Genomic DNA, 17,634 nt, shown 5'->3' on the forward strand with positions numbered 1-17,634 from the left:
TCTTCTCGCGATCGACGGAAGTGGTTATTCGCGCCGCGGGATCCACGGATCTCTCGCGGATCCGACAGAGGCGACATCATTATACTTCGCATACGGCGTAAACGATAGCCGGTCACATGTCAACACCACATGACGTGTCTTCCTTTTGTTTTGAGACACGAGCCCCGAACACCGAGTGTGCGTGTTTCTTTGAGAATGATCAACGGAGCACCTGTTTGCGCGAGAACTCGTGTTCCATTTGTGTTTTTTCCCGCTGGAAGCCCGACGCGGAGGCGAGCAAACCGCCGCGCTCGATGCCAGAAAATCAGAGAATCAGAACACCAGACAGCCAGAAAATCGGAGACGAAAGGTTTGCCCGCTTCCGTCGACGATCTCTCCGCCAATGCATTTCTACTTTGCTCCCGTAACCCCGGTGAACTCCCGTTCACGTTCGAGATTCGCGCCCGCGGGTGTCGGATCGATCCTTGGGACGATCGACGAGGATCGAGAAAGGACAGGTGACGGCGCCGGTCGCTTCGAGCAATCGTGGGACGGGTTTCGCGATCTCTTTCTCCCCGGTTCGAAACGGGCTCGAATAAACACCGCGACGATCGAAGCGGAAAGCAAACGGAAACGCAAACCACCCGACGACGGACCAACGAGAATCCATCGTTTCCTGTACTCTCGTCGGACTCGGCCGAGGCTGCAGTACTTGCATGTCTCTCCTATAGTTTCGCTCTGACTTCTCTCTATCTATCTATCTATCTCTTTATCTCTATCTCTTTGACCTACTTGGTTTTATCTTTCTCTTTCGCTCCATCTATCTCTACTCTCTTTACTCTATTTCATGGTTAGTACATTGCGACCCCAGCAACGGTACACTTACATATCTCTTTTCTGTTTCTGTCTCTCGGAAATGTCGGTGCACCGTCATTACACGGACGAGAAAGGGCCCCAGCTCCGGTTTTCGATCGCAAAAGACCAAAGTCTGTGTTCTCTTGCGTCGAAAACAACCGCATCGTGGAGCCCGAAACCGTCCCATCCCTCTCTCTCTCTCTCTTTTTCTATATCTGTCTCTCTGTTTCTCTCTCTTTCTCACCCGCTTCTTTGTTCGCGTTTCACTCGGGATCACAAGAAACTTACCGACGAAACCGAGGATTGTCACGTCACTGCTCTGCTGGCAGATCGTATTGTATTTTGTGTTCTTTGCATGTACAATTTGTCGAGAGTTGTCGTGGCGATGCGCGATGCGAGAGAGGCCTGAAAACCATCGGGAGGAGCGGGTACGCAAACATTCCACCGTCTCTCTCTCTCTTTCTCTCTCTTTCTTTGATTCTTTCTTTCTTTCTTCCTCTCTCTTTCTCTATTTCTCTCTCTCTCTCTCTCTCTCTCTTTTTCTTCCCGTCTGTGTCTTTCGAGCGAATCAGGACCGATAGGTGGAAGTGGAAAATCGAAACGGACGTCGTCGGATCCGCGTTGTTTCACTCTCCTCGAGAACTCGAGGGGCGCATCTTTATTCCTTCGGATCGTATCGACAACTCGCGCCGCTAGAAAATTGCAAAACAAAAATGCGATGGATCGAGGAACGATGACGAGGGAATCGACGTGCTCGGTTAGATCGCGATTAGTGCCAGCAGATCCACGGGGAAACGAGAATCGTAAACGGCTAAAGAGATACGGAAACGACGTTTAACGAACGACTAAGAAAATGTGCGGATGATGCGAGGGGAAGACGTACACGTTGTTACACGCAAAAACAAGCGCACACCCAAAACATAGTATACAGCAGACAGAAGCAGACTGACACGAACACGCGCGTACAGATACCCACACTCACACGATTAGTAAGAATTTGGTTGGTGGAAATGTTGGTGAGTAAGTCTCTTTGTTTGGTGTCTGTGATGTTGCAGCGGCTCCCAGCGGTGCTCAGCAGGATAGGGATAATATTGGCCAGCCCCTTGGTAAGACCCCCCATAGCATTAGGGCGCGGTCACGACTTGGCGCGTTCTCCACGGAAACCCCTAATCGCTTCGACTTTCATACGGACAAATTCCGTTCGCGTTTATCTCCGCCGCGGCGTGCAAACCGATTCGATCGCTCCGCCGAGCCACGCGTTCGATCGTCGTTTTTCCACCTGTTCACTATACACCGATTTCCCACCGCCAATTTCCCGCTTTCCGACTCGTGATTTTTCCAATTCCCAATTTCCTGCGATCGATCGTCGATTGTCGGGCGGAGCCGATCCGAAGCGGAGGCGAGAGGACGATTCGTTTCCGAGAACATCGAGAGAGACGATCCGGGGATCGATCGTTCGATCGTTTTCACGTTGATTCCCACGCGAGCTCGGGAACGTTACGCGGACAAGGGTGTGCCACGTGCGAGGTCTTAACCGCGTCCTGACGAATCACACGAACGCTAACACTTCTCCGCAAACACTTAGAGACCCAAACACACGGACACACAGACATACACGAACACAAAGAAGGATACACGCCGCTAAACACACGGGCAAAACACGCTCTCGTTCTCTCGCAGCCGTTCGAGAGAACGGACTACCTTTATCTTTCTGGCCCTCCTTCGCTTTCGCCTACTCGCCTACTCGCCTATTCGCCTATTCGCCTAATCGTCTAATCGTCTAATCGCCTTCGCTCTGCATTCTGTCCGAGGGACGCGTCGAGCGGGATGTTCGAAAAGGATCGATAGGTTTACCTGTCCTATATTTGCCTCGAGTCTCTCGGATCGCGCAAAGACTTCGTTAATCAAGGAAGAAGAACATCCCCCTCGACTCCTATCGAAACCTGCTCACCGACTGTATTCTCTTCGCCTTTGCGCCCATGCCATTTTTATCACCGTTCTCAGACTGTCTATCCTCTCTCTCTTTTTTTCTTTCTTTCTTTCTTTTTCTCTTTCCCTCTTTTTCTCTCATTCTCTCTCTCCCTCTCTCTCTCTCTTTCTCTTTCTCTCTATCCATCTTTTTTTTCTCTAGATACAGACACATATCTGTCTCTTGCCGCTCCTCTCAACCTCTATTCTCTCTCTAGTCTTTCTCTCTCAGTTTCACTCTTTCTCTCTTCGATAGATATCTAGCCTCTAATCTCTATACTACTATTGCAACGGTGCATGACCGAAGCGCATGGATCCACGTACAACGCAACCGCATCAAAGTTTTCCAGGATGCCGCAAAATTCTTCGCGCGATCCCCCTGGATCGTATCACTTCTCCGACTCCGCCTATTTCTTTCTTCTTCTTTCTCTCTCTCTTTCTTTCTTTCACTTTTTCTGTCTTTATCTCTGTCTGTCTCTCACTCTCTTTTTCCGTCACCGATGATGAAATCAGTCTCAATCCTCCGTTTCGCGGGAATAGCTACGCAGAAGGACGAATTTTGCGAGCACCCTGTTCGGAAATATAAGGTAGAAGTACAAACAATAGCCGAGCTGTAGGACGTTGTTTGCGCCTGAAGCTAGAACTTGCGCCCTTAACGCGTCGCAACGACACGCGGCTTGGATTTACTAGATCTCGAGATCGATCTCTCGGTCCAGTCTTTTCCGAAGGAAGCGCTCTCCTGTTCTCTCTCTTTCTTCCACTATCTCTATCTCTATCTCTATTTCTATCTCTATCTCTGTCTTTATCTCTATCTTTGTCTCTGTCTCAGCCTCTGCTTCTACCTCTGTCTCTGTCTCTGTCTCTGTCTCTGTTTCTGTCTCTGTCTCTGTCTCTGTCTCTGTCTCTGTCTCTGTCTCTGTCTCTGTCTCTGTCTTTGTCTCCGTCTATGTCTTTATCTCTATCTTTGTCTCTGTCTCAGCCTCTGCTTCTACCTCTGTCTCTGTCTCTGTCTCTGAGTCTGTCTGTGCCCCTGACTCTGCCTCTGCTTCTACCTCTGCCTCTGCCTCTGTCTCTGCCCCTGTCTCTGTCTCTATCTCTATATCTATATCTATATCTATATCTATATCTATATCTATATCTATATCTATCTCTATCTCTATCTCTGCCTTTCTCTCTCCCTTTTTTTGTCTTTGTCTCTGATTCTATCTCTGGTCCCTCTTTGACACTGTCTCTGTCTCTGTCTCTGTCTCTGACTCTGACTCTGACTCTGACTCTGACTCTGACTCTGACTCTGACTCTGACTCTGTCTCTGTCTCTGTCTCTATCTCTGATTCTGATTCTGATTCTGACTCTGTCTGTATCTCTGTCTCTCTTTGTCTCTGTCTCTGTCCCTGTCCCTGTCTCTGTCTCTGTCTCTGTCTCTGTCTCTGTCTCTGTCCCTGCCCCTGTCCCTTCCCCTGTCCCTACCTCTGCCCCTGCCCTTGTTCCTATCTCTGCCTCTGTCCCTGCCCTTATCTGTATCCCTATCCCTGTCTCTGTCCCTGCCCTTATCTGTATCCCTATCCCTGTCTCTGTCCCTATCCCTACCTCTATCCCTATCCCTATCCCAACCCCCATCCCCCTCTCTACTCCTGTCCCTACCCCTGTTCCCGTCTCTGTTTCCGTCATTGTCTCTGTTTCACTCGTAAATCCAAAGCCGGAGACTCCGTTTTGCATGAATCCGCAATTAGAGTCGATCGCAGAGGTACGCTCCAACGTACGTATCGCGCATCCTGACGCATGCGGGACTGCATAAGACTGCATGAGATTGCATGAGTCTGCATGAGACCGCATGGTACGCACGAACACGCACGAACACGCACGAATCTATCTATACTTACTTACGTATGCGATACGAGAGAACAAGCACGAACGGTGCAACGATTGCACGCTGCACTAGGCATGCTGTACGTCGGGTGAGAGATACTTTGTTCGATCACACACTGTACCTTGTCGCCTCGACGAGATGCTAACTACCGATGTCCAAGTCGCTTCGTTCGAGGACCACGCGACCGATTCGGGACCGTTACAAGTTATAATCCTTCCGTCTCCGCGACGATTCGGTCTCTTCATTTCTCTCTTGTCGTAATTTCGTGCCGGAGATCGGGACGGGCCCTGATCCGGGGACCGGGGAAAGAAGAGCAACGATCGCTCGATCGGTATGGACACCGTGGGCGATCGAGCGATCGATAGCATGTGCGTAGAGTCGCGACAGTGCGTGCTCCGAAAGTCGGCCAACAGCCGAGACAGGAAGGCGGCCAATGTTGACGCTTCGCTTCAGTAACTATAGTTGATCTCGCAGTCGTTTAGAGATAGCAACGATAGTATGCGAGGCTTGCGTCCTGTGTGATTTACGTGCGGCCTTTTACCGTCCCGATCCGACGTCGTTGCTCGTCGACGAGAGGATCCTCCGTTCTTACGACGGACAACATTTTTTCTTTAACGTTTCATGTTTAATGCGCGGGTGATACCGATTTGAGTACACATAAATGCACAATGACATGATGTGAGGTAAGAGGCAGCCAGAAGATAGATTAGATTACATAATTATGATAACAATTAAAACAGACAATGAATTAATAAGTTGAACTTATCGTTTGCTCTTTAAACACGACTAACGTAGACCAACGAAGTCGATATATTCTTCCCTATTTTCTTTATTTTATTTTTATTCTTCATTGTCTATCTTTTATTCTCGATTATTTATTATTTTTTCTTGATCATGAACGTACGCGGGAAGGTTCGATCTCCACCGATTCGATCTCTCCCGCAAACGAACCTTACGATCAAGGAATCGAATTGCTGGAATACCTTGTGCGGAAGGAATCGAGTATCGAGAAGCAAACTTACCCCGATTGAGCTTGACGCGTAGCATCAGCATCAGCATAAGCATAAGCATAAACGCATAAACATAAGCATACGCATAAGCCTAAGCATCAGCATAAGCATAAGCTTGACGCAAAGACGGAGGATCGGTAAATTGCGCGACGATCGGGAGAAGAAGCTGTTGGTCGGGAGACCAACGTCGAATTGGTCAACGTCGACGACACCCTAGGCCCTAGATTCTGTACAGTTTGTTATAGGAAGGGCCGATGTCCGCATCGAAGTCGATTGGAATCGATCGAAGTCGCATCGGGACCAGGGATGCCACGGGACGGCGTCCCATCGATTTTCGACACCTTGCCCTTCCACGTGTCGTCCACGACCGCCGGGCGGTCCGTCATTTCCCCCACTCTTTCCGCCGAGACCACGTGACTGGACTCCGGGTGGTCGTATTCAGCGCAGTCACGAAAAGTCACTACGCTATGAGTGGGGTGGCGACGCATGCGCACACATGCGGCACTCTCTGCGCATGCGTCGCCACCCCACTTCTAGCGTAGTGACTTTTCGTGATTGCACTGACTACGACCACCCGGTAGTCCGGCCAAATGGTCTCGGCGGAAACTATGGGGAAGGGAAGGATCGCTCGGCGGGCACATATCGGCTAGACGGGGAAGGGCAAGGGGTTCGTACTGGCAACGACGATCGAGACGTCGATGCCGCTCGGTCGACGCTCGAGTTCGATGCGCGTCAGTCTAATTACAATACGTAGATGTTATACATTGTACGGCATGTAATTCGTAAGTTATACATACACACAGAGGCACGAAAGTGTTGATCGATATACATTGATCGTGTACCTACTACTTATTTAAGAGAAAAGAAAACAACGATTCCACTTTTCGACGAGTTCCTCGAGACGGTATGCTCGTCGGCCGATCGATCTATCGAGACGCGGTCGGAATCCGTTCGGTGATCCGTCTTTCCGGGGAATTCTCACGCCTGTACGTGCAAGCTTGTCCGCCGAATGCCTAATACCCAAAGCCGAGAGCCGAAAGATCAAAGCGCCTCCATGTCACCGCTTAACTTGTACGCTTGTCATTCTCGAACGATCGCGATCGCCGCCGTAGATCCGGCGATAGATCCGAGAAATGTCGAAGAGAAGCTGCTCGAAGAATGGATCGTTGTTTGCCACGAATCACACGTAACGCTATAAGATTCTTCTACGGAGACCCTGTCGCAGGGTAAAAAGAAGCGAGAGGGCGGTCCGCCACCAGGAGCTACGACAGGACCGAACGAGATCGTGACCTGCACCAACTGTGGACCTAATCCCTGCACGCATACGGCCACCAACGGATGCACCGCCGAGGTATGTTAATTGCTCTCCCATCAATCTCGAAATATCTAGCTAACGGATCCCGACAACCGGTGGCCGATACGCGTCGCCACCGCTAATCCTCCCCATCGCAATCTAACTCAACCCTTCTTCGTTCATCGGACAGGCTGTTTCGTTCGCCGAAAATATTGTATACCGTCGGGTCTATTCAACGAATCGGAAGCGACGAGCAGACAGCTGAAAAATCGGTTCGAACTCGTTGAGCCTTCGTGGCTGCTTTTATCGGACCCGATGCGAGTAGCTAATAAATTAACAACAAACAGAACCATAATTCCAGGGAAATCGAAACGATCCCATTGCAGATTTTCGATTTTTCAATTATTAAGTGCAGGGGGTCGACCGGAGTTTAGGGTTAACCTTCAAACAGCCGGCATGATGCTATATGGAGTCACTAGTATTGTACTGTATTTTGGAGAATAAATAGCACTGTATTGTCTGACTCGATTCATGAGAAAAATTATTCATCGTATAGTCTCGTCATGCCTACTCTGCACCATATAACAACATATTCCAAATATTTATATTTATTTATATTTATAAATATATAAATATTATTTTCTAAATATTTTCTCTCACAGATCGAGTCAGATGAAAGAGAACTATCTGTTCTCCAAAATGTGGCAAAACTATTCAAAAGCAATTTCGCGAAAGCGACAGAACGCTTAGGTTCGGTGTGCTCGGAATCAGTGTCGCTTGTGTGTCTGTTGCAGCTGAGAAAAAAGGAGCCGCCGCATCCGATCCGCGTAGCGAAGACGATCGACGTGATAGCGAGAATCACCTTCCCGGTCGCCTATTTCATGTTCCTCACCTTTTTCTTCATCCACTATAAGGGCACCTCGTAGACCGGCACTGGGCACCGGAGGAGGCGATCGTCGAGAGGACTCTCCACCGGTCGATTGTCGAATCGAAGGAAAATCGACGGACTGTCCGCGTGTTTCGCGCGGCTATCGACGGCTGTTCGTAGAAAAGAGAAGAGAAGAGAAGAGGAGGGTAAGAAGCGCAGAGAAGAAAATCAAGGATCGGCAAAGATCTGTGACCGGGAGAACGCGAAGGAGGGGCGCACTCTCGCATCGTATTGGTGGATTAGCCTTTTTCTCGTCCTTTACTCACTACACGCGATTACGGTTAAAAGCACAATTTCCCGACGAGTTCGATCCAGCGACCGATCGACAACGAACTCACACGAACACATGTACACAAACACGAAACACGCAGCGAAGATGGCCAAAGAGAAGAAAAAGTAGAAAGAGAAGAGAGGGAGAAGGAGAAGGAGAAGGAGGAGGAAGAGGATAGAGTATAAACGGAAGAATATGCGCGTAGAACACGGAACACGATAAACACGTACACACGCTCGATTTCTTGACTTCTTTTCTTCTCTTGTCGGATAGTCACGCCGCTAATTCGAAGACGCTTCTCTGACAAATTAGCTGAACGAATCAAATCTTCGTAATGTTTAAGGAAAACGTGTTACCACTTACTCTCGTATAATCTCACAGACGGTAAGAATTATAGGGGTAAGGTCGATGCAAGTGTCGTCCATGAAATCGCTAACTCGTGATTCGCCTTTTACTTAACGATCGACCTCTTTCTTTTTTCGGTATCTTGTTATCGATTAAACGGCATTCGCGGCAAGCTCGACGCGATCGCGAGCATTCTTAGCTCTGTATTCGTGTAGACGTTTAAGCGAGATAAAAACCAAAAACCAGATGTAAAATGAAAAAAAAAACACTACGAAAAATCACAAAAAAAGTACCATCGACAGACGATGAATTATAAGAAAAGAAAAGACGTTCGCTTTTAAACCGACGCGCGGTGGGGAGCAGGGCTGCAAAGCATACAATTCCGCTGTACAAAAAGAAATAAACTATATGTATATATACACATACATATACCAGTATCGTTCATATGTATATATATGTATACATATAAATTTGGCTAATCAATCGTCGTTCCATCGAAGCTTTTCGGTAGATATATATATACATATATATATCTATATCATATATATATATATATATATATATATCGCGTATACGTACATACATACATACATACGATGGATATACAATTAATATACGTATAATTTATATATGTATATACTATTACCTTTTCTCGATCGTTCAGGGTAGCTTTCGCGCTGACATAGCTTTAAAAACAAGATTTGTATCCTGCGTAGGCGATCGAGAGACAGTGCTCGCGTAAGAGATAACGAACAGAGAAAACTTCGTAGAAAACGAGAAAAACAGACGAACGAACGAACAAATCGGTTTCCGTTGAAACGAACGGAAACGATGCGTAGACAACAAACGCGACTATTCAGGGGGAAATAAACGTATTACGGGTAAAGCTTGCGATTAGGTCCAACGAAGCGCCGACGCGCTTCCGACGCTCTTTTGATGCGCGAAGCGAAGCAACTTAGCGGAGAACGAGACGTAGCGAACCAAAAATCGGATAAATAATATCGGACTAAGTGAGAACGGTTACGCTTTGGCCGGTTCAATCGCAACATTGAAAGTAATTACGAAACATGCCGTTGTCGGAGGACTACCGTGGATCCGGAGGGACGCAGGGAGAAAACAATGGGGGACGACGAGACGAGGAGGAGGAGGAAGAAAATACTGAGAATGATCAAAGAGACCTCATGATGTAACCGGAGAGGCAAAATGTTCCACGTTTTTCCACAGTAATCCGTGTACCTTTAGAGTTTAGAGATACCTTGTATCTGCCCGATACTGTCAACGTTGTCGGTATTACGACTACTATTACTACCATTTACTACTATTATTACTATTATTACTACTGTTACCACCACCACCATCACTCCACCATCGCTACTATTACTACTACTGCTACTACTATTACTACTACTACTAATACTACTACTACTACTCCTACTACTACTACTCCTACTACTACTACTACTACTACTACAACAACTACTACTACTACTATTACTATTACTGTAACTATTACTATAACTATTACTATTACTGTAACTATTACTATAACTATTACTATAACTATTACTATTACTACTACTGTTACTACCACTGTTACTACTACTGTTACTATTACTATTATTATTACTATTACTATTACTATTACTATTACTATTACTATTACTATTACTATTACTACTACTATTACTATTACTATTACTATTACTATTACTATTGTTATTACTATTACTATTACTATAACTATTACTATTACTATTACTATTACTATTACTATTACTATTACTATTACTATTACTATTACTACTACTATTACTATTACTATTACTACTACTATTACTATTACTATTACTATTATTACTACTATTACTATTACTATTACTATTACTATTACTATTACTATTACCGTTACTGTTACCGTTACCGTTATCAGTACTACGTCTACTACCGTTACCGCTAAGAAGATGATAACTTTTACTACCACTGTATTACCAACTCGACGCCGCTACTACCGTTATCGCTACTTTTTAAGCATAGTCATTATCGACGGTCGTTCGAAGGGATTAGACCGGGCAAGAGACAGTCAAGATGCACCGTCTAATCCGGGCCAAGTCGCTTCTCAGCAATACATCGATCGCAGACCAAAGGATCCGACGCGACGCGTATTCGATCGTACTCCGCGAACCCGTTGACGCGTTCGCTACCAGCGTTTCCAGGTACCCCCGACATTGTAGTCGCTCTTCGTGATCGTAACATTCCAAACGCTGCAACGTATCTTTCTAACCAAACCAAATGTTCTCGTATAAACGTTACAAGTTCCCGCAATGTACACGATCTGGTAGCGAACCCGTCCGCAAACAGTGGGAAATGTTCGGGCTGCTTGCGTTCACACCGAGAAACTTCTCCCGGAACGCGAGAAATCGCGAGCAGTTTCGCGGCTCCAACGATCCCGATAGGATCGGATTAGTAATAGTACCTTAGATCACGCGCCATTGGGAATGAAATTGGTAGTTGAAATTATCGCAATTACTCGTCGCTTGTATTCGAAGAGTTCGACGCGTACCGTTTGAAAATTGATGCTTGTCCGCGGGAAGAAGTGTTCTCGCGGGTCCGCTAACCGTCAGCGTACTACTCACGGTACATACGATACAGAATTAATTACAATTACGATTTCGATTAGGGCCGTAGAGAAAATAGTCTAACGTCGGCTAATGTCGGATGCACGGTCTCCATGTAAGACAGCTTCTGTTGTATCGCTGCGCCGAATTTGGAACGAGTACACGAGTATTAACCGACGGTGTGTAGCTCGTGATCGACACAACGAATACCAAATACACGTATAGAGAAACCGATGATCGGCCGATCAGGACGCAAACGAGAAACGCGCTGGACTGTTCGACCGAGAAAGGAGGTTAGAGGAGAAACACGATTTCATCGAGAACAGGCTAACTGTCTCAGTACCAGTACCAGATATAATACTTACGTTTTATACGCGTCGCGCGCCGTGTCGGCCGAACAAGTTGTCGTTTAGGTGATAGGAGAACGGGGGAGCGGTGATAAATTAATTAATATCGTTAACGTTTAATATTCCACGGACCAAGACCTAAATGTTTAGTGTCGTACGATTAGCTGCACTTGCGCGATATTTCCCAAAGCGTTCGCCTTTCGTTTCGCATCGATCCCCGCCGAATCGAAGAGAAAAAATATAAAGAGAAACAGAAGATTATAATCGCGCGCGCGACGTGGAATCAGAGCGTCGCGCATCCGTGCAATTGAAAAAAAAAAGAATCGCGAAACAACGGGCGACACCATGTATCCTTTGCGAAACCAATGATCCCGCTCGAAGAAGGAACGAGAGATCCATCCGCCGCCGCACACTTTTGCGTTCGCTTCGACGGGTTTGATTACGATTACGCTTACGCTTGCGCTTTCTCGTCCGGCCGAACTGGATGAAACGAGAGACAAAGCGATTCGATGTGCCATTACAAGCAACCTCAGTGGAACCATTCGGAACCATTCGGAACCATCGTAGATAGCCAGGTGATTCTCCGAGCACGACTATACGCGTGTACGTGTACCTGCGGCGAGAGAAACCAAGCGTTCGGATAGGTAGTTATGTACCTACTGTTTGGGTACTTCAACGATAAGAGACTCCGGACAAGAGGTTTTCGAGTCTAGGCGTCGCCAAAGTTCGAGCACACTTTGCCCTTTCTCTCTCTCTCTCTCGCTGCGTAGAATGAGAATCCGCGTGTATTACAGAGTGTTCCAAAATCCGTACGCTTTGGCGCACCCTGTATATTTTCCAGTCTATCTCCGATTTTATTCTGGTTATTTTTGTACCTTTCGACTGTGTCCACAAACGTAAGGGTAAGAAGCACACAAAGACTCTTGCGAGATTAGGGACGAGCGTACGCGCGCAATTACGGCGTCGCCTACACGCGCCTACCACGGAGCTTTGTTTCTAATTGCGTCTAACAATAAGAATGATAGGAGAACTAGAGGGAATCGGAGCGAGAGAACGACATTGACGCGAGAGCATCGTCGTCGTGTCGTGCGGTTCGCGGTCAGGTGACCGACGAATGGAATCATCCCTCGAGATGGAGATCGAGAGCGAGGAACGGGGATGAAGAGACTACCTTCAGCCGCGGATCGAACCGATACACAATTCATCGTTGCCGTTACCGCTACCGTTTATCGACGAGTTGTTTGTTTGTTTGTCACACGTTGTCCGCTTGAATTTTTCAACGTGGCTGGAGATTCGATACGGTCGTCGATCCGTAGGAATCGTGATTTACCAGGCTGCGGATCCTCGGGCGAAATCAACATTTTCTGCCAGGAGTTGATTATTACTGGACACAAGTAGCAATTTCTTCTTTCTTGAAACGTTTGCAACGAGTTGACGAGATCACGTGTTGACACCCTTAAGTTGACCTGTTTTGAATTTCAAAAATCCGCGGTCCAGCCATCACGGTCTTGACTTAATATTACGACGAAAACGTGTAAACGTGCAAGCGTGTATCGCATGACGGCATAGCGAGAGATCACGTCGATAAGAAACAGAGAACGCGATAGAGACAAAAGAATGATAATGCTGTGATGTTATTAACGGCCGTTGCGACACGGCTAGGAACGAACGCGCGACTATTTTTGCAATACTTAAGGCAAATCGAGAACCTATTTGATAAATAGATATGATTAACAATTTCTCCGAAGACGAGGATGAAGAAGAAGAAGATGATGATGAAGAAGAAGAAGAAGAAGAAGAAGAAGCTTTACGCGAAAGACCCATACACGTCCGTGTGTGCGCGTATATATGTTTGTATGTATGCAACTAGAATTCTTTCCTCTACGACGAAACGATTCGATGGCCCTGAATAAAAGACGAGAAAGATTGAATCTTGGATCCGACGCTGTGAAACAAGAGAAATCAATATCAAATAAAGGAAAGAAACGTGTTACCATCATCTTTGTTAGAGCGCGGCCGATCGTGATCTACGATCAGGCTTCGAAAGAAAAGATCGTTTTCCTATTTACGTTCTCTTCAATACATCGAAGACGCAAAATTCAAAATACCGATAAATACCACGTTTTTTCGGAAAGCATTCATTTATACGCATATACAAATGCATATACATATGTTTAAGTACATATACGTAGGTAAACTCGCGTGTAAACACATTACATATAATAATAATAAAAGTAATAATAATAATAATAATAAATAATAATAATAAATAATAAAAATAATAATGATAATTATACCGAGATATGCACTGCGTATAAACGTTCCGCGATCATAAGCAATCGCGCTATCAAGTTCAATGCATCGCAATGAAATTGATTCACAAAACTGCATACGTATTAAATATATTGATAAATGATTTCTAATCGTAAGCGTAATCTTATTAATTATTATTATATCGTAACGACGATTGATTATCTGATTTATCCGGCTGTGTTTGTAACGTACGTGATTAAATATTAAACTATCAACTTAAACAGTAACGTGCATTCTTTGTCCATGCTTACTGTGTCTCTCCCACTGGTGCGTTTCGGGTTGTTCGTTGTAAGAAAGAAAAATGGGCTATGACTCGTATAAAATTGTACAAGACTTTTATTTACAAATCACTCGTGTTTCACTCTGCTCAACGAGATGTATGACTTTTTCGTGGCCAGATCGTGCCAGCCTACAGGACCCATGTCACAATCTGCGCAAGCCAAGTATTTCACATTGTCCACGGTGTACGAGACACCGATATTCTCGAATGTGTACATGTCCTCTACCAACCAATGGTCCGTAATAAGTTCTTTTTGGTCGGCTTCACCTTCTCTTTCCTCCATCCTTTGAACGTATGGCAGATTAAACTAGAATCAAATTTAACTAAAGTAACTACAGCTTTTATACAACGTATATTGTTGAGCTGTATCGAAAGCTACGTATGATCGAATTTCATAAATCAGGAAACAGTGCGAATGCACGAGTTTCTTTGGTTCAACGATAAAGTAAACAAACTTTGAGGTTAGGTTCCACAGTGTCACATGAAAATCTATGCACGGATAGAACCGTGTAACGTTCGAAAGGATTTCACTATTGTTAGCTAAATTAGCGAATCCTTTTCTTTTTTTCTTCAATAACACACCGTTATGTATTAAACTGACAATCGATCACCTCTATCTTTACTAGCCGGGCTGCACCTGGATTCAACATTTTCGAGGGGCAAAATGTGCAGTGAACTTTCGTCTTGTTCCTCTCATCTTTGTCCACCAAGGTTCCCTGGTCCGTTTCCGTCGACATGTTTCTCGAAGAAGAATCTGGTTATTGCAATTGCAATGCTACGTTCACTACCATTGACTATTCGCGTTCAAACAAAACAATCCGCACAGCTAATCTGTCTCGCTCGGAATTCAGAATCGATCTATGACGCGATACGATAATCGCACGGTGTACTATCGATTGTCGATTGTTCAGATCGGACAATTTGAAATGTTCATCGTCTACCGTAGACCGTGATGTAATCGTCGGTTCGTTCAATTTTTTTATCGCCTAACAGCTGCCAACCAAATTCGTGAAACTTTTCGTCGAAAGGCATCGGGTCGGTCCAACGGTGTTGATTCTCTTCAGGTCCGATCACGAAGATCAACTTCCCTTTGTAATTCTCGACGTACTCGCAAAACGCCGGTCCGTTGTTAAAATAACAAAACAGAATGGCGTGGTTTTCCGGCACGCGTATATCTTTTGTGTTGCCGCCGCGAACGAGCGACACATTGCTCAAAAACAAAGGTGGAGAATACTTGCTGCACCACCATGATCGGTCCAATTCTATGCCGGCAACTTCCAACCCTTGAAACAAAACTTGCCGTTTTATACGATCTATTAATATTAAATTAACAAGTTTCTTACGCATACGCACTCCGCGTAACTAAATTTAATAACTAAATTTACTAAATTAACTAATTTAATTTACTAAATTAAATTTAATAAATTAACACGTTGGCTGCCGTGGGGGTCACCGGTGACCGGCACTCGACTTGGCTACAGCGCCGTGGGGGCCATCGGTGACCGGCGACGCGACGAATAGTTAAAATACATAATTAGGGTAAACATCAATACGCATAAATTTGTAAATAATATAATATTATAATAATTGTAATTTATTACAATGTGCCACACGAAAAATGCATAAAACAAGTTTATACAACTAAACTTATCTGCTGTAAATAATATTTCAACATAATATGCATCGCATAATGAAAAATTCATGTTGGCGCCTTGGGCAAGTCACGTAAAATTCGCGCGGCAGCCAACGTGTTAAATTAAATTAAATTTACTAAATTAATTAAAAAAATTTAATTTACTAAATTTACAAAATTAACTAAATTTTTTTTACCAGAATACGTTTCAAACAACCACTCAAATAATCCAGTTCCGCACCCTACACTTGTCAATCCAACCACGTGGTTCTTCTCCATTAATTCTTTGATCCAACGTAGATCGTTCACGGTTGGCAGAACCCAGAATAATCGACATTTCTCAAATTCGTTCGAACTACATTCGAGATTGGCGATATCTTCCCATCTACCTTGACCGTAGAGCGCGAGAACCGTTCTCTCGATATTTTCGTTGCTCATAATTCTGTCAGCGAACGGCTAATTTTCAAACGTGGTACAGACGTTCTCGCGTCTGACAAGACACTGGCACGACCTAAAATACGCTTAACGATTGATTATTAATAGTTCAGAAAACTCTCAGATAACATCCTTGACTTACGTAATTCGTTAAATTGTAACGGTTATACATATCCGTATCGACGACAAAGTCTGGCTATACATAGTTGCAGACAAGTTATCGCTCGATGACGGCGCTGCGAAGACGCGATGTAATTTGCTTCACTCCATTTATCTATGAAGAATGCCACGTTCGATTGCAGGATTATTCATTCTTCACCTGATAAAATATAGCTAATTATATAAATTGCTTGCTCGAGTACCAATTTGTATCAGTCGATGCATGCTTCTATCATCTCCTATCTTTGTCAATGCGCCAATAAAAGTACCTATTAGATCTCTGTAATGAGCATTCGTGGTGATACTGCTCATTGATTTCATATCACAGACTGTCATAATCGCGTCTATTTATGGGTTTTCAAACGTGTGCTGTGGCACATATCGTCACATACATACACAATTCAGGATCATCGTAAGACATTACTTATGGCAAAATTAGGACATAATAAAATAAGACAAAACCACAGGAATGTTTAGGAGAATCTATTGCATCGATATTGTATAAAAAATGTAGACGACAACATTGTAATTGCTCCTTGAAATTTTATTGACTATTGTGTTAATTAATTATGTTTTACGATGTTGTAGCCAGCTTTCTTCGCATTATATGAGTGCACTAGATTCTCCTGAACAATTCTCTATCCACGGTGAATTTTTGTATGTTCTTATAACGCCATCATTAATGTTTTTCAGTGACCCCGCGTTGTTCTAAGTCCATACAGCACCAATTGGAGTAGCGGCAAAATGCTTAAACTGTTAACCGAAGTCAACTGCTGGTAATTTGACTAACAGTTTGGGCGTTTTACCACTACCGCAATTAGCGCTGTATGAACCTCGAACAAAGCCTTATTTTTTCTCCACAAGAGGTGTCACAATCGTTCATGTATACACACAGCAGTGTCACGTAGAAACATTAATTATAACAAAATTGAACGATCAAAACGTAAACCAAGGCAACAGAACTGTTCAGAAGAATCTGCTGCATCGATATGATCTAAAAAAAAAACAAATAAGAACAATGCAAAATATAATTAAATATTTAAATTTGATTGGCTATTATATGAATGTTGTTATAAATCTTTTTTACATGATATCGATACAGTAAATTCTTCTGAGCTCCATGCCTTTGGCCATCTTCTTTTTGTCCTAATTATATATGCCGTAATTAATGTTTTTAACCGGTCCTGCATTATCATATGTAGAAGCAAAAGTGGATGCCTCTAGTGGAGCAAAAATGAAGCTTTGTTCGGTCTGTGCTTTAGAAAAATTCTGCGCATTCGGTACTTTGTCTTCCAGTTTGAACATTTTACCGCTATGCATACTGGCGCTGTACGG

General features: G+C 44.6%; 3 protein-coding genes across 17 annotated transcripts in view; 1 reads left to right on the forward strand and 2 right to left on the reverse strand.

The window, feature by feature from the left end:
- Window positions 1-14,019, forward strand: part of pHCl-1 (pH-sensitive chloride channel 1) — a 67,461-nt gene extending 53,442 nt beyond the window's left edge. For 5 of the 15 annotated variants that reach the window (XM_033468856.2, XM_033468860.2, XM_033468863.2 and 2 more), the window contains 3 exons: window positions 1,890-1,940; window positions 6,905-7,030; window positions 7,768-14,019. In XM_033468856.2, coding sequence (XP_033324747.1) covers window positions 1,890-1,940; window positions 6,905-7,030; window positions 7,768-7,899 — 309 coding nt within the window. In that variant the 3' untranslated portion in view covers window positions 7,900-14,019. Of the gene's footprint in view, window positions 1-1,889; window positions 1,941-6,791; window positions 6,861-6,904; window positions 7,031-7,767 lie in introns of those variants that run through there. The other 10 variants (XM_033468859.2, XM_033468862.2, XM_033468864.2 and 7 more) reach the window with 4 other exon arrangements.
- Window positions 14,020-14,105: 86 nt separating this feature from the next.
- On the reverse strand, window positions 14,106-14,963 carry strat (RAB interacting factor STRAT). Its single transcript, XM_033468742.2, has 2 exons — window positions 14,684-14,963; window positions 14,106-14,379 (listed from the first exon to the last, which is right to left on the reverse strand). The coding sequence occupies exons 1-2, from the start codon at window positions 14,807-14,809 to the stop codon at window positions 14,140-14,142; spliced, it is 366 nt and encodes a 121-aa protein (XP_033324633.1). The 5' UTR covers window positions 14,810-14,963; the 3' UTR covers window positions 14,106-14,139.
- Window positions 14,964-15,002: 39 nt separating this feature from the next.
- Window positions 15,003-17,548, reverse strand: LOC117219540 (uncharacterized). Its single transcript, XM_033468741.2, has 2 exons — window positions 15,903-17,548; window positions 15,003-15,355 (listed from the first exon to the last, which is right to left on the reverse strand). The coding sequence occupies exons 1-2, from the start codon at window positions 16,141-16,143 to the stop codon at window positions 15,003-15,005; spliced, it is 594 nt and encodes a 197-aa protein (XP_033324632.1). The 5' UTR covers window positions 16,144-17,548.
- Between the last annotated feature and the right edge of the window lie 86 nt (window positions 17,549-17,634).

This window comes from Megalopta genalis, chromosome 15, assembly GCF_051020955.1.
Source record: "Megalopta genalis isolate 19385.01 chromosome 15, iyMegGena1_principal, whole genome shotgun sequence".
NCBI classification, from domain to species: Eukaryota; Metazoa; Arthropoda; class Insecta; order Hymenoptera; family Halictidae; genus Megalopta; species Megalopta genalis.

Bases quoted from the DNA above. Each gene is read 5' to 3' on its own strand.
- strat (XM_033468742.2), bottom strand. From the start codon at position 14,809: ATGTCGACGGAAACGGACCAGGGAACCTTGGTGGACAAAGATGAGAGG. The intron at 14,380-14,683 runs GTGATCGATTGT...ATTTGATTCTAG, and splicing joins CCCGGCTAGTAAAGATAGAG to TTTAATCTGCCATACGTTCA.
- LOC117219540 (XM_033468741.2), bottom strand. From the start codon at position 16,143: ATGAGCAACGAAAATATCGAGAGAACGGTTCTCGCGCTCTACGGTCAA. The intron at 15,356-15,902 runs GTAAAAAAAATT...TTTTGTTTCAAG, and splicing joins GTTGTTTGAAACGTATTCTG to GGTTGGAAGTTGCCGGCATA.